Source organism: Delphinus delphis, chromosome 12, assembly GCF_949987515.2.
Source record: "Delphinus delphis chromosome 12, mDelDel1.2, whole genome shotgun sequence".
Taxonomy (NCBI): domain Eukaryota; kingdom Metazoa; phylum Chordata; class Mammalia; order Artiodactyla; family Delphinidae; genus Delphinus; species Delphinus delphis.
The window spans coordinates 49,323,631-49,339,669 of record NC_082694.2 but is presented as its reverse complement, the minus strand read 5'-3'; the positions used below and the strand labels follow the sequence as shown (position 1 = coordinate 49,339,669).

Here is a 16,039-nt window from a genome sequence, read left to right as displayed (position 1 = left end):
TTATGTTAAGGATCTATTTTTCATGGAAAGGAAGGAGTGGCTTGTCAGTGTTCTCTTGGAATGAATTAAGTACATATATAAGAGAATAAACTATTATTAAGATTAAGAACGTGATGGGGAGAAAAAGGTGAAAAATTAACTAGTACAGAGAGAAAAAGAGATAAACTATCCTTCTCCATGAGTTCTAAACTTTCCTCTATACATGCAAAGGGCTTTATTACCTTGCCCTCACAATAATAAAAAGTAATCCTTTCCAAAGGTGTCAGATTAATAGTCATTTTTGTCTTGACTGCATTGGACACTGTTATTTCACCATCACACTTCATAATCCTCAGATGACTTATCAATAGATCTATCCAAATGAGACCCTCAAATCACACACTTTGAATTTAAGGATATTTATTATGCAATGCACCAATGTTAGAATTATAGTAAGCACAGTATCAGTGGTCAAAATCCATTTATTGGAAGGATTATGACATTCTTGTAATCATATTTGAGAGAACAATTTTTCTAAATTGGAAGTACAAAAGTTGGGCTTGTTCTATTAAAGAAAAAGAATTTTATCTGAACTAGCAGAGGCTACATCCAGGGCAACATCAGTGGTTAGAAGGTTATTATTATTAGAAGGTTAATAAAGGGCAGTTACATTTCATTGGAAGCTTGCTTCATTTGGGTAGGAGGAAGTTCCTCCTCATATGTTCATTAAATAGATTTTAGTTTTTCCTCTGAATTCTAGACCTCCTTAAGATCACCCAGAGCAGAGGTTCTGCATTCTAATTCAGAGGTTAATGGTCCATAAGGATGAGGCACAACCCCTAAAAATCATATGCATCACTGAGTATACATGCAGATCTCTGTGTATTTTTCTAAAGATAAGATGCCCTATTTATCAGATTCTTATAGAGGCAGAGATTCAAAGGAAGTTAAGAAAAATTGATCTAGATTAATCTAAAACTGCAGATAGTTACCTAATTTTTGTACTTCATATAGAACTTCAACATTAGTGTATGAAATTTTTACCTTTTTGCTATTCTGCTACCTCTTGAACAAACTGTCATTGTTTACTAGGAAAAAAATGACATTTAATACCAACTAATTCCTGAGCTAACAAGATAAGAAAAGTGGGTAGACAGCAGACAAAGGGAAATAGTATGAAAAGTACGAGCCTTACTAGGTGGTACTCAAATGCTCACATTAAGAGTTAAGAGGAAAAAAAGCAAATAGTAGAATTTTTAAAAAACTGTTTAATCACACATAAAAATACTAGTTATTATCAGTATTTATCATAAAAATATGTAAATATTCCTGGGCAATTTAATAAAACCTCTTGATAAAATAGGAATCAGAGTGTTTGAGAAAAAATTAAAAGAAGGGCCCATCATTAAGTTGGGAACATGGCTGATCTCCCATTGAACTCAGGTAATTATAAACTATGTTACAATAAAGATACTTTTGGATAATAATCAAATTATAAAAGCATTGTCACAAAACTATAAATCTCTACAAAATCAACCGAACACCTGCAAGTTTCCTGAAAGACTAATATCCTTAAAAATGTAATTTCTCTGACTTTTAGCCTTTATCTATTTCTGAAAACCTATTTCTATCTCAACTCCTAAAAACTAAATTTTCATTTATAGTGGCAACTATTTTTTTTTTGTATCTGACATAAGTGATTCATTGTTTTTAACTAGTAGGTAGATTCATTATCCTGATCAGTACTTTTGAAGAAGAGCCCTTGAACCCAATTCCTCAGTCAACATTTTCGGTTACCTTCACTTAAAATTTATGATAATGCCATTCTCTGTTTAACCCAAGTATTTTTCAGGAGTGAAATCAACACCTCCCTTTATTATGATAAGAATTTAAATCTCTAAACAAATTGTAATTTGGAAACAATGACGGGGAACAAGAAGATAAAGGGGGAATCTTCTGGAAACCATGAAGAAGGGCTGCCATTTATATATATTTATATTATCTATGTTTGCCAGACTGTGTAGTCTAAATGATGCCCATCAAACCATGAGAGAACCTTTCTCTTTCTTTTATCAGAAAATTAAAAATCCTAATATGGTTGTGTTACAGTAACTGTAAGCACGCTTTGATATTAAAAAAGAAAAAAATGCAGGTCACTGAGAATATATTAGAACAAGTGAGAAGTCTGAGAATATATCATTTCTTTCCATCTCCTTGGATACAATTTCTCTGAAGCTAAGCATTTTAGGTAGACGTATTTAATATACTGCTCAATAAAAAGTTCACTATGCTTCATCATTAAGAAAAGCCCCCAAAGTCTCAGAAAAACTGAACACCGTGAAAGAAGATAATTAAAACGGAAAAAGTCAGAGTTTTAGTCACTAATTCTAATAAAGCTATAGTATTTGAAGTTTCAGATTTCTCACACTATGAAGCTTTACTTTGGATAATTTGGATTAGTAAACAGTTAACTATATCAAACAGAAAGCCAAACATTTATATATTCACATAAATATTTATCCATGCACCTATGTATGTTTTGGCTAAAAAACATGAGCAACGGCTTCCCTGGTGGCGCAGTAGTTGAGAGTCCGCCTGCCGATGCAGGGGACACGGGTTCATGCCCCAGTCCAGGAAGATACCACATGCTAGGCCTGTGAGCCGTGGCCGCTGAGCCTGTGCGTCTGGAGGCTGTGCTCTGCAACAGGAGAGGCCACAACAGTGAGAGGCCCGCGTACAGCAAAAAAAAAAAAAAAAAAAAATGAGCAAAAGACAATGCTTTGACATTGAAGTTAAATGAGGAAATGGGATTTATTCAACAATTATTTATTAATTATTTATTATGTGCCAAGTCCTGATAATCATGTCTTCTGTTGGAGCCTACCCCAAACTTATAGTGTATTTAAAGAATGACTCACATCTTCTATATGGTTTATCAGTTTCCATAAGTGAGTTAGATTTTCACTGCCTTACTTTGTAGGAGGGAAACAAAATTCAGTCACACTCTTCCCATATCTCTACATTTAACCAAGACAGGGGCAAGTCTTCTATTAAGATACAGTTTTTCTCCCGAATAATACTTAAGAATTCTTATACTTGAATCCTCTAAAGAACCATTCCTCTTCTAGCTACTGAAATCAACTAAGTTTCAAGTGATGTCACTGAGAAATAAATATAAATTAGTAAATATATAAAGTTTGAAATCATGTCAACCTAAAGTTTGCTGCAGGAACAGTAAAATAGTATGATTCATAATGGTTTCCTTAATTTGCTAATAAAGTTTTTAAAGTGAGGTTAAAAAATAATCAGTGCCTACTAATAAGTAATACTATTCAGAAATTTAGTGAGAACAAAAACTAAGGTTTTTGTAAGAAACTTATTTTTATTTCATATGTTACTATTTTTTAACACTCATACGATAGTTTTGTGTGTATGTGTGTCTGTGTGGGTCAGTAGAAGCAGTAGGCTGTGACATGGACTAATATAGACAGTTATGCCTGACCATGTAAATCATAATGTTTAATTATGAAGAATATACCTTGCTATGTTGAAGGATACATCTAATGATCTCTCTTCTGTTTGTTTTTTGTCTCCCAGACAGTATAAAGAAAAGCACACAGAGCCAGTAGATAGGAGTTTCCAAGTATAGTTTTGGCACTGCCACTAACTAGCATAGTGATCCTGATCAAATCCATTAGCCTCTCCAAGATTCCTTTTTTTTTTTTTTTTTTTTTGTAGTACACGGGCCTCTCACCATCGTGGCCTCTCCCATTGCGGAGCACAGCCTCCGGACGCGCAGGCTCAGCGGCCATGGCTCACGGGCCCAGCCGCTCCGCGGCATGTGGGATCTTCCCAGACCGGGACATGAGCCCGTGTCCCCTGCATCGGCAGGCAGACTCTCAACCACTGCGCCACCACGGAAGCCCCAAGATTCCATTTTATTGTCTGAAAAATGAAGAAGCTGGTAGAGACGATCTTTGAAGTTCCTTCCCTCCTTCAAATTCTATGATTATAAATGAGGTAGATTTTCTCAATTTTACCATCCACATAGCAAAAATTCAGTTAAAAAGAAATAAAAATATAAAAATCCTCAAACCAATGGATACTTTAGTACCATATAGGAAACTTTCAATGATAGAGTGGCTTAAATACATAATAATTAATGACTTGAACATAATTAATGACTTGAACTAAAAATCAATCAATTAATCTAAACTAAGTGTGTAGAATTTAAAGGGAAATCATCAATATGACTTTCCCTGAGCCCTGAAATATTTGAAGCCTTTGAAGATGAAAACAAAGTCAAGATTTAGAGATAATACCCATAAGGTCTTTGAGCCAAATTGAATGGTCATGCAAAAAGCATTTACACCCTCTCCATGAAGTTTTTCCTTGAGTTATTCCTCTTTCTTTCAAATCTTCCATCCCTAAACTATCTGCTTTGTTACAACACTCCAGATCGCCATTTTCTCTTTTCTTTAAACTCTAATAGCAACTAAACCCTGTACTACTAACTTTGAAGCTAATCCGTTTTATGTGATATTGGTAGGTTTTCAAAATCCTTCTTTGCCTCCCAGATAGACTAAACTCTTAGTAAACAGCAACTATATCTCTGACTTCCCTACTTATTCCTATCACAGGTTTCCATTTCGTTGTTACCTAATGCAGTCTAGTGGCCCCACTGCAGCATCAAAACATTGAATAATCAATGGTTACACTGAGAGAGAGAGAGGGGGGACTAAAAAGTAGAAATGACTCTCCTTTTACTCAGTTGTTCACTAGGTCTTCTAATGTATTCTGTATTCAACCTCTTTATTTTCTCACACCCTCACACCTTATCTTAGGCCTTTATCTTTTGATACCTGGGCTTTTTAAAGCTTCCTAATTATTTTCTGTCTCTACCTCTTCCTGCTAATCCCATTAAAACGTAATCTAGCCTTTCAAGACCCAAATCAAATTTCCTATATTTTTTGTAGTCTTGCTAGACCACTCACTCCAAAATGGCTTGTCTTCCTTGGAACCAATTTTCCCTTTTTATCTTTCTTATTCAGAAATTAGCTGAATACGATATGATAACACTAGTATTTTCCCACATAGTATATTTTTAATCTTGAACATTTTTTACGTATCTCTGTAACAAGATGGTAAGCCTAGGAAGTTCCCTTAATATAGTATATATTTGTTGATTTGATGTATTAACTTGACAGGAATAAAATGAATATTTGACCTTGTACAGAATAAATAACATCTTTTTGGCATTCTGTGGTAGACAAATGAAGTCAATGGTTTATCTTCGAAGGTAACTGTGGTTTATCTGGAGAAATCTTTAGTCTGGGCTAGTAAAATAATGTTAGGTTTTGTGGATTAACATCATGAGAAGACAAAGTCTATGTTTGTTGAGAAAGAAAATTTTGTAATTTTCTGTAACTGTAATTAAGAGCAAATCAGGGATTCATGATGCATTATATTCTAGAGCTTTAACTGATAAGCACCAAGAAATGGCTTTCTCGACTTTAAATGGTTTGCAAAATATTATTTCTATACTTTGCTCCATGCACAGAAAATAATGAAAACTGGGTCTGCTATTCAGAAAATTCAATATTTATTCTAACACGTGAACTGTTGAGTTATGAGAATATTTCATACACTCCAGAAGAGCATAAAATCTACCTCTACTAATTAGTTTCTCTATGAAAGCCTTCCAGACAATTACAGGCTAATACCACTGGTCAATGCTTTAGGTAATTTTCATTAAAGGTATAGTGTTGCTACCAGATGAATTGCTTCATATAAAAGCACTTACCATAAAATCCTACAATGGAAGGTTAAGTGCTATACTTAATTACTAATTTCAATCCCTATTACCTATATTTTGCAGTGCAGGCACTTAAAAAGGAACCAAATATAGTCTCTTGGTTTCCACTTTCCTGATTACAGGATTTAGTGGTAAAAGCATTAGTCCATCTGTTTTTGAATAATAACAACAACAAAAAAAAAACTTTTAAAATAAAAATAGTCATACCACAAACCAATATAAAAGAGATATGCTAGACATTTCTATTGAGCTCATACATAAGATCACTTTGTTCTAAAAACTTTAATCTAGATGACGCATACTTGTAAATTTGTATTCAGTCTTCATGGCATTGAAGCAGATGAAGCTGGGAGAAAAAGGTATTTGAAATTTTCATGGCTTATTTCCTACCTCAACAACATGCTGAAATGCACACAGAGCAGATGATTAATAAAATGCTTGATGACAACCATGGTGACTCCCCTGAGTTCTTTACACATTGATCGTTAACTTTTTATATGTATAGATCGAAATTCCTCACAGCTGTTCTAATTTTCTCAAGGGCAGATTCTGTGTTTTACCCTTGCTTGTATCCTTCAGAATAACTGCAACTTTGCTCACTTTTGATTTAGTAATAACATTGAAAATACGTTTTGGTGAAAGGACACTTAGAATCTTCGACTAAATATAAAAGGTGGCATCTAAATTGAGTATTGCTGAAGAGTCGTTCCTTAATTATCACGATTTTGCCAGCTTCTGACTTTTAAATATATTTTATATTGTTTCGTATACTGAGCATCCATTTAATTGGTACATAAGACATCATATGTGTTAAACAACTATTAGTCTAGAAAAACATATAGAAATATTTGTTGACTTAGTTAATTAACACTGCTCCAATCTCAGCTACTGACATTCAAATTGGACATTAGCATACCACAAAAAGACAGGGATCATGTCTTTTTTGGAGTATGCCTAGAATATAGTATCTGGTATGTGCACAGTTCAAGGGTTGTTAGTCAGATAAAATATATTAAAATAGTGAGGTATAGATATTTTTAAAAACATAAAATATTTATCCAAGCATATTAGTGCATTAGAAAACGAGGTTCTGATTATGTATGCTTGGGAAATGCATACTATATTTCTGTTCTAGAGATTCATTATGGTATTAATATAACAAAATACAAGCATAGATATTTTTAACTTAGTTAACCCAGAATTTCCCAAACTAACTTGAGAGTGGGACTTCCTCTCTCCTCTCATAAGTCACCATTAACATTCTCTAGAATAGGGCACTTAAAGATACTAGTTTGGAAGTGTAAGAGTGAAAAGTTACTAACCTAAGATAATTTTAAAGAATTAACTGGTGAAACAAAGCTAGGCTTCAAGAGGCAACTGCCACACTGTAATAGTAACAGGATTTCTCATTTTACATGGTCAGGTTCACTGTTCACAGATGACAACACCCCAGGAGCAGAGTCTAGATCTCATCCTACTTTATATCTTCAGTGGTGTCCAGTGCAATGACTTCCTCTCAGTAAATAGGTATTGATTAATTTGGATTTTAGGAAATTCACCAGTTTACGTTTCTGTTGTTTCACTAAGGCTGCATTTATCATAAAAATTACATTTCTATTAGGATTCAGTACATGCAATAAGGGATTGGCAGGGGCTATGTAGCACTGCATACATATTTAAGTTACTTTCTTTCCAGATCTTCCATTCCTTAGTCTTTTTAAAGTTGGTAACAGAAGGTGTGCATTCTTGTAATTGTAGTTTAAAACCGGGATAATTCCAAGGACATCAATTCAGCAAATATTTATTGAGTGTCTGCTATTTGCCAGTATTATAAAAGGCACTGGGCATATTATTAACGTGCTTGCTTCTGAATTTTGTCATAGAGCAGGGTATTTTTTTTATTACATTAAATTCAGCAAATACTTGTAAAGCACCAGATTTATAGAAGAGGTTTGAAATGTGGCTTGAAGATGTAGATGCTGTGAATTATAAAAGGTCCAAAAGGGTATCACAGACATTTCATTCCATAATTGTGCATAAGTAGTACTAAAAAAATTGATCTTTATTTAGTAAGTTAGTTACTTCCTCGAAATATTTCTTTCAAGAAACAAATACTGTAATAGAGAAATTTATATATAAATTTTGGTAATCATTTTTATTGTGCAAAAAAAAATTTCTTTTTATAATCTTTCTTTATACTAATCTTTCTTTATCTTTCTATACACAGATAAATGAGACTGATGTTTTTAGTAACCTCTTTTGTACTAAAATATGGAAAGGATAATAATTTCAGTAAAATACCTTTGGATTTTTAATTTGGATTTTACTTTAAAAAAGGATTTTAAAAATTGAGAATATATGCAATCACAAGTAACACTGGTTTAAGTTTCTAATCTCCTGCCTCTGTTTCAATAACAGTACTGACACAACTTATTAATGATGAACAGGATAATTTTTATTTTATCAATAATAGCTTGGCATACATTTTATAGACTTGAAATGACTAATACTACTAGTGTCACAGAATCTTTGCGAAACCCCATGGTTATATGATAGTGAAAACAAATTTCATTTACTTACATGTTCTTATAACTGCTGTTTTATGGTACTATATATAGTTCCTTTACTATTTCTCTGTTTGTCCCATGGTCCTCCTGCAGCTTTCATGAGTTTCAGCTATGTACCACCATCAAAGGAACTCTCCTCCTATTTTCTTTCAGAGAAAAATGGTATGATATTCCCTCTCTTAGGTTTAAATTTTAACTTTGTTACTTTTGACAAAGCCTTTCCTTTGTTCAAATGCAAGAATCCAGTTAACAAAGAGCTTTGACATGTTGTGCCTTTTATGTGTGCATTTTTCTGGTTTCACTGATGTCCCGAATTTTGCAAACGATAACGTGTGCCTTCGAGTTCTCCTATAAAATGCCATTTGTACACTGTATCAAGAACAGTTTAGGACAGCATTACATTCACGACTCTAAAATCTGATAAATACTTGACGGTTTCTCCGAAAACCCCAAATTGGGTGAAACGGACGAAAACAATGCTTCGTTTTCCAGTTTGTTTTTCATAAAATCTTCCCCCGATACACATTCACTGGCTTACCTGCAGGGTAGCGCTCAATCACTGGCCAGCTGTCCACCTGTAACGTGGCATTGCCACCACTCCTCGTGAAACGGACTACATGGTATTTCCCATCGTTAATGATTGCATTGGACTCTTCGATGGCGATGTCATCTGTCCCAACATTAAATTTAACTCCGATTTTTCCTTGATGCTGGAAGGGAGGAGGGGAGTAAAAAGAGTTATATGAAGTTGTGCTGATTCATCATCATTTAATAAGAATTACATACAGGGTATTGCTCAAAAACACGCTTCAGAACAACAGCTGCTTTCCTCCGATTTTACTTCTGAAAAGCTCCGGCAAGGTTCTTGACATCTGGATAAATAGGAAGCTTCTCTTTCATGGATAATTGATAGTCCAAAAGACACGCTTTCAAGAGAATTGAGCTGCCTTCTTCCCAGAGGCTGCCACAGACAAGGCACACAGCTGCCTGTGTTAAAGGATATACTTTCATGTTCTTTAACATAGCTCCTTTAATCCACTCCTTCCATTTCACAAGAAAAATGAGGCTTGAAATTCTCCCTTTTAATAACTGGTGAAATCAGAGCAATGAAGTTTATTTCTAAATACAAAGTGGACAAAAGCTCACAATATAGAAAATCACTCTACAGGGTATGGGCACACAGACAGGCATTTAATGAGTACAATCATTATTCACACAAAAAAATCATCATATGCTAAGAATCTGAAATTCACTGAATTTCTTTATTTTGCAGATGATGAAACTATGACACAGGAAGGTGCAATGAGTTGTTCAAGGTCATATAACTAAATAGAGGGGTGCCAGAGTTAGAATTCAGTTCCCTCATTCTTCATTTATACCTAAGCTAAGATGAAGTTAAGATATGGGTATCTAAAAGTAACTACCTCTCTGAATTATGCAAAGCAACATTCTAAGTGCAAAGCTTGTGGCTGTTAACTTTATAATTTCATAATACAAGGCAGCAAAGAGAAACATGTGCTTATGTCCTCTGGCTTTGAGAAGCCTTCTCTAACAGCAGGGCTGTCAACTCTACCATAAGTTCAGTTGGTTTTTAAAGCATGTGGATTTGCCCTTAATCAGTAGCACAGAATACTTGCACTGTGGGCCCTTGTCAGAGTACATAACCTCAAACTGTCTGCAGCTCACCTTTTATCAAACCTCAGTTGAGAGGAACGACATGGGGGAAAAGGGATATAAAGGACATACAGTCCATCCATTCGTGCAGAAATTTAAAATCAGAAACCAGAAGATTTGGACCACATCCTCTCGACCTCTTGCTGGATTCTCATCATTGAACTAAGCAGCAAGAGCATGGCATGAGTTTACACTGAGGGTTATTGTAAAAGAAAAAAATCTTGTATAACACTGCATTAATTGAAGGGAAGTATTTGAAGATGTTGTTTGGGACACTGATCTTGTCACTGTCCCCTTCTATATTTCTTCTTCCTGGTTCTTAGTGTCCATAAAAGATCTCTTTCTTATAACAGGTTAGTATGGTTTTTATTTTTTTGTGTTTTGATTTGTTTTGGGCTTGATGAACAATATGACTTGAAATCACATTTCCTTTCTGACTGGTTATTAGGAAACTCAGAGTCAAAATGAGTAGGGAAATTTTACAAGTTGCATAGACCCCTGCTATACTGTTTTTCCCTGGGCTTATTTTTATTTTCTACCGTATTTCTCAAGATCCTTATTTTTAAATATATGCCATTGTAAGGCATTTCGGTTTTTGGTAGATTGATTCAGATGACAACTAAACAACAGGATTCCAATAAACACTAACCTCTTATCCAAGGGCCTATGAAGACATTTTTAGACATCTTTTTAGCATAGGTCTTTGGTGCAAGCACTCATTATTTTTTCACTTTGGTAGAATTCCTATTTGCTCATTTTCAGTAAAATATTTAACATGGCATATTTATATTTTAACACATATGTGATATAACTCCACAGGAAATTTTTTAAGAATCTTATTTAAGAGGTTTATTATCTTTATTTGAACAACACTTCTATAGTGTTCTAAGCACTTTACAAATACTAACTCTGGTATTTCTCCTAACAGCCCCAGGAAAGAGGTACTATTTTATCTGCATTTGACATTTGAGGAAACTGAAGCACAGAGTGACTAAGTAACTTGGCTAAGGTCATGCAGCTAGAAAGAGAAAAGCTGTGATTCAAACCCAGCCAGTTGGGCTCCAGAGGTTGAGTTCCCACTCATGACACTAGGCTGAATGTTAGTAATATCGGGTCATCCTCTAGCCGCAGTTAGCAGATTTGGTAATTCTGGTTGTTCTTTGTTACCTGTTTTATCTTTCTGGTTAGCACCACGGAGGCTCTTATTATGCTTTGCAGACTGTATGTATCAATCAATGCGTGCTTAAAATAATTTTATAGAGGATAGTAAGCAACTGATATGTGGACATAATAGGATGCTAAAATTGACTCTTTTTGTCTCAGTTTCAGCTGCAATCCTGAGATAACAATAAGTAAAAAGCAAACAAACAAACAAACACAGATTTCTACTTCCATTTTACAAAATGAGGTACAAGACTGCCTAAGCCAGACTTGCAAAGAAGAGCACTGAAAACTGCTTTTGAGACCCTGAATTAATAACCTATTTGCAGCCCATTAAAGAGGCAAGAAAGACCAAGAAGCAAATGATAATTAGAAGAGGATTTTTGAATGTGATGTGATTTGCATGTACCGCCAAGGTAGAAGGTTACTTTTCCCTTATCTTAGGGGTGCACAGGAAAGGGACTTTCATGGAACATCTCAGAAAGTTTGATACTTGTCTCCTGGAACTTGGGGCAGTTGGGGTAACCAGCAACCCCAGCTGCCCTTGCCTGGGATTTGACACTTCCCTGACAAATCTTCAAGGGGAGAGACTGAGACTGGCTGATGCTCTGATGGCAGAGCAAGAAGTTATTACTGCACCAGGGCTCACCTGTACATTAGTTTGTTAGAAGGAATATGTGAGCATTATACATGGACCATGGGTTAGAGAGCCAGCACTGAATTATGTTGTATTCTATCCAAGAGGTCCCCTGGGGAGAGAGGTGGTGAGTAGTTAAGACAACTCAAGAGAAAGAACCTGGAGTTGCAGTGATGGGTGCCCAGGGACTGAGGCGGAAATCCTAAATGATCATCTGAAGGATGTGGTTAAGAGAACTAAAGAAAGCCCACCAAAATGCCCCCCAAGAGTGCCCCTCAGTGTCAATCTTAAGCATGGGCTAAGCACAGCTAGACAGTTACTATTGTATTAGCCAAGTAAGATCATTTCTGCCCCTTATCTCCTCTTCTCCTGCTTCATCCCTGGAGGAGTCAAGGAGAAGAAGAGTAAACATCGTGTAAACAAGAGGAGAAACAACCCTGCTCCCTCACCCAGGGCAAGTGGCAGCTCTAAGGCAGCCCAAGCAGGGGTAAAGGGGTAAGGGACTGGCTTTAACTGAAGTTGTATTTATTATTACAAAGGAGTAAGCTGAAATTACTTATGTCTAAACATGAACAGATGATTTTTTTTATTATCTAAAAATGACCAAGGTAGTGTTGAGACATTTCCTAGACTTTACTGGGGTCAGGAAGAAATATTTGACAGAACAGGTTTAAATTCCTGTTGCAACCTAGGAATCAGCTCTTTCGCCATAACAAGTACATGGAGATATTTGTTACTCTAGAGCTGATTGTTTCACTGTCTCTTCTATTACAGTCATGCATCTTATCCCAGGATAGATGGAAAGAAATTCTTCAAGTTTCCTACTTGTTCTGATAGGAAGGCTATAGTAGGCTATTTTCATCAGAGTTCTAATCAGTAAGGAGATTCAAGTTCTGTGAATAGATGCATTACAATGCTAAAGATACAAAATGCACCAAACTCTGAAAAAGAGTCTTTTACCTTATCTGGAAATGTTTCTGCAATATGAAATGTAAAATGCTTATTTTCTAGGGTAAAGAAATGCCCAGATTTCTCAGGGATTCATTTCTTGCAACACAGTAAAACAAACTATTAAGAAACAGTGAGAATTGCTGATACTTGGAAAGCTTCTGACTTTTAAATGATGCCCATCTTTCCCTGCATATGTTGATTCTTCAACTTCCAACATCTTTAACATCTCATGGATTCAAACTCCAGAGTCAGCTAGACCAGAAATGAATACCACCAAAGTAGGCTCAGACAACAGACTGTACCCTAACTCAGACATTATTTACCCCACCCCAGGTTGCATCAAGTCCTTGAAAAATAACTTAAGCATAAATAATAGCCAATGGGCCAATTTTTTTCCCTAAAAACAAATAAATTAAAAAAGGCATATAAACTATAAAATATTAATATCAAGCATGTTTAAAGGACCAATATTTATAAATCCATTCAGAAACTGTAAATATTCTCAAAACACATCCCTCCCATATTGACAGGATAGCAAGTCATTTCAATTATATAAACAAAACTTGCTAAACTTTCTTGCCAATAGATAATTACAATTTAAAAGAATTCATTTCAAATTCTTATTCTCTGGGATTAAATGTGACTGTCCCTGGCAAATTCTCATGACATTGCATTAGCAAAACCAGCAGTAATTTCACTGGACATGTACTGATTTTTCAACTTTGTGTCTTCCTTGAAATAGATAACTGGCTCACACCATAATTTCAAAAATCTATTATGAGAATATCAGTAACGAGGCATTTATAATTTAATGAAGTCTTTCCATGGATTCATTAAATAAATAGTGACAAAGGTAATTACTGATTTTTTCACAAAAGCTCATTTCAGAATAAGGATTATATTATTAGACCAAGTTAAAAGGAAAAATGAAAGATGACACCGGAAAGGAACTTGAAAGTTTTAGCAAGTAACACCATAGTTAATGCATCTCTTAATTCCATCTGTAATCACATATTCATTGGAAAAATATTTGTTTTAACAAAGATCAAGATTTAATGGTATACTCAATATCTTGGGCATACTTCAAGTAGGATGTTTGTGTGTTATAGATGCGGATATATTTCAATCTATATGCATTCGAAACAGATAAAACAGAATACACATATATAAAGCTTTAGCTTGTGTATGGCATGCCCATATGTCCACTGCTTCTTTTCCCCTACTCTGGGGTTGTTATGAAGAAGCATTTGGCTCAACTATGTCCAGGAAAATAGTAAAAAGTGAAAAATTGTCTTCTTTTTTTGTTGTTCATTTATTTATCATACTCTTAGAGTATCACTAAGCAAGTGAACAAGTGCGCCACCCAGGATGGCATGTAGATTAGCAAGGAGGCTTGTTCATGGGCTATAAGCTTCTTCTGTGCAACACGATACAGTTCTATACTCCAGGGCCCCCCTTTAGAGAAAACTTGACGATGTCTTCAAATGCACTCAATGCTCGCGCTCATTGCCGAGTACAGAACAACTCTCATGGTCCAAGTCTACATTGTCAACTGAAGTCGGAGTCAGGCTGTGTTATGTTTTGCCCTTCCAGAGACTAACCCTCACCAAGGAACAGAGGTTTTAAGGCTGAAGGGGACTCTGGGGCCTATAGTCACTATTGCTGGGAGTAAGTGACACTGCAGAGCACCAGAGTCAGAGAGCCGCCTGTTCTCTCACCTCAGAACAAACACACTGATTCAGATCATTGCTAATTTAACCCCAAAACATTTCCAAATGAATGACTTAGGGGTCCTACTGGCTGGTAGAGATTGTGTTTACCAATCTAGATGGGCCATAATGTCAAGAAGTAGTTTGGGTCCAGTTATTTTAACCTGGCACTGAGCTGGAAACGCAACCTTTCCCCCCAAAAGAAACCCCACACCATTTCAAAAACGAGGTTACCGCTCCTGTCTTCCACTTTCCCTACTGATTTATACTTTTTTATTCATTCAGCTAATAAATAAAAATTGAATAATATGAATTCTGCATTTGCTAAGTGTGTAGACAATACAAACATGTAAAGTGTGTTCTCTGCCCTTCAGGAAGTTTTCAGTCAAATTGAGAAGATAAATCATGCATGCAAATATTCACACCTACAAAAGAGTTAAGGGATTCGCAGCAGCACTGCTGGGGAGGGTTCCAAAGGTTCTCAGGGAGCCTCCGACTGTGTGGCCAGCGTTTGGATGGCTGTAATACAGCCAGTGGATCCCAAAGATACCCAGGGACATAGAAGATATGTTCTCTCTGTCCCCCGTCTCTCTTTCTAGGCCCTACATACCAGAGGGCTCACCAGGTACCAGGCACTGAAAAACATACCAAGTATCTACCTGAAACTCCCAGCTGACCTAAAAGTTAAGTGCTACTTTTCCCATCTGCTCAGAGACTTTAGATAATGTGCCCCGACTCATAGAGCTAAAAAATATCAGTACTGGAACCTCACCAAGTTGGAGGGACTTTGTAAAAAAGAATGTCTTCAACTGTGTCCATGTTCCAGAAGATCTTGAAACCAAGGCATGCTCAGAGAATGGAGTTAAGAGTAGGGCTACTGAAAAGTACACCTTTCTTTATAACTGATTACATTTCATAGCGCCACACAACAAGGAACTAGAAGTGGCTGAGATCTAGGGTGATACCACCTTAGAAACATCTTGTTTAGGGTCATACATTCTAAGAAAATAGTATTTTCATTTTCTCATCAAATCTTCATTAAGGATAGTATACCTTTTTTATTATATCTCCATTCTTTGGAATGCCATGGCTCCTTTGATTCCATGAAACTATATCCTGACAATGACATCACTCCCCTGGAGGCTGGGTACATCACTCATCTCTTGGTCCTCAGACTGTCTAATAAAACTTTGTAAGCTCACAACGGTCCTCCCTCACACCTGGTTTTAGGTGTTAGTTCTTACGTACCTGTTTTAACTCCTCAACCATATTATAAAGAGCTTGAGAGTAAGAAACAAGACTGACTTATTCCATATTATATCCTTCACAGCACTTTGTGGACTACCTCTGCATTTGTAATTTTCCAAAACTGTTTCACATACATTCTTTTTTTAGTTGAAATCTAATTCACCTATCATAAAATCTGCCCTTTTAAAGTATACGCTTCAGTGGTTTTAGAACATTCATGAGGTTCTGCAACCATCACCACTATTTATTTACTTATATAAATTTATTTATTTGTTTGTTTGCTTATTTATTTTTGGCT

The 16,039-nt window shown here is 35.7% G+C and overlaps 1 protein-coding gene across 22 annotated transcripts in view; it reads right to left on the bottom strand.

Moving 5' to 3' along the window:
* NRXN1 (neurexin 1) overlaps positions 1-16,039 on the bottom strand; it is a 1,121,172-nt gene that overhangs the window by 169,783 nt on the left and 935,350 nt on the right. For all 22 annotated transcript variants that reach the window (XM_060026644.1, XM_060026625.1, XM_060026628.1 and 19 more), the window contains one exon: positions 8,900-9,071. In XM_060026644.1, the coding sequence (XP_059882627.1) occupies positions 8,900-9,071 (172 nt within the window). The remainder of the gene's footprint in view (positions 1-8,899; positions 9,072-16,039) is intronic.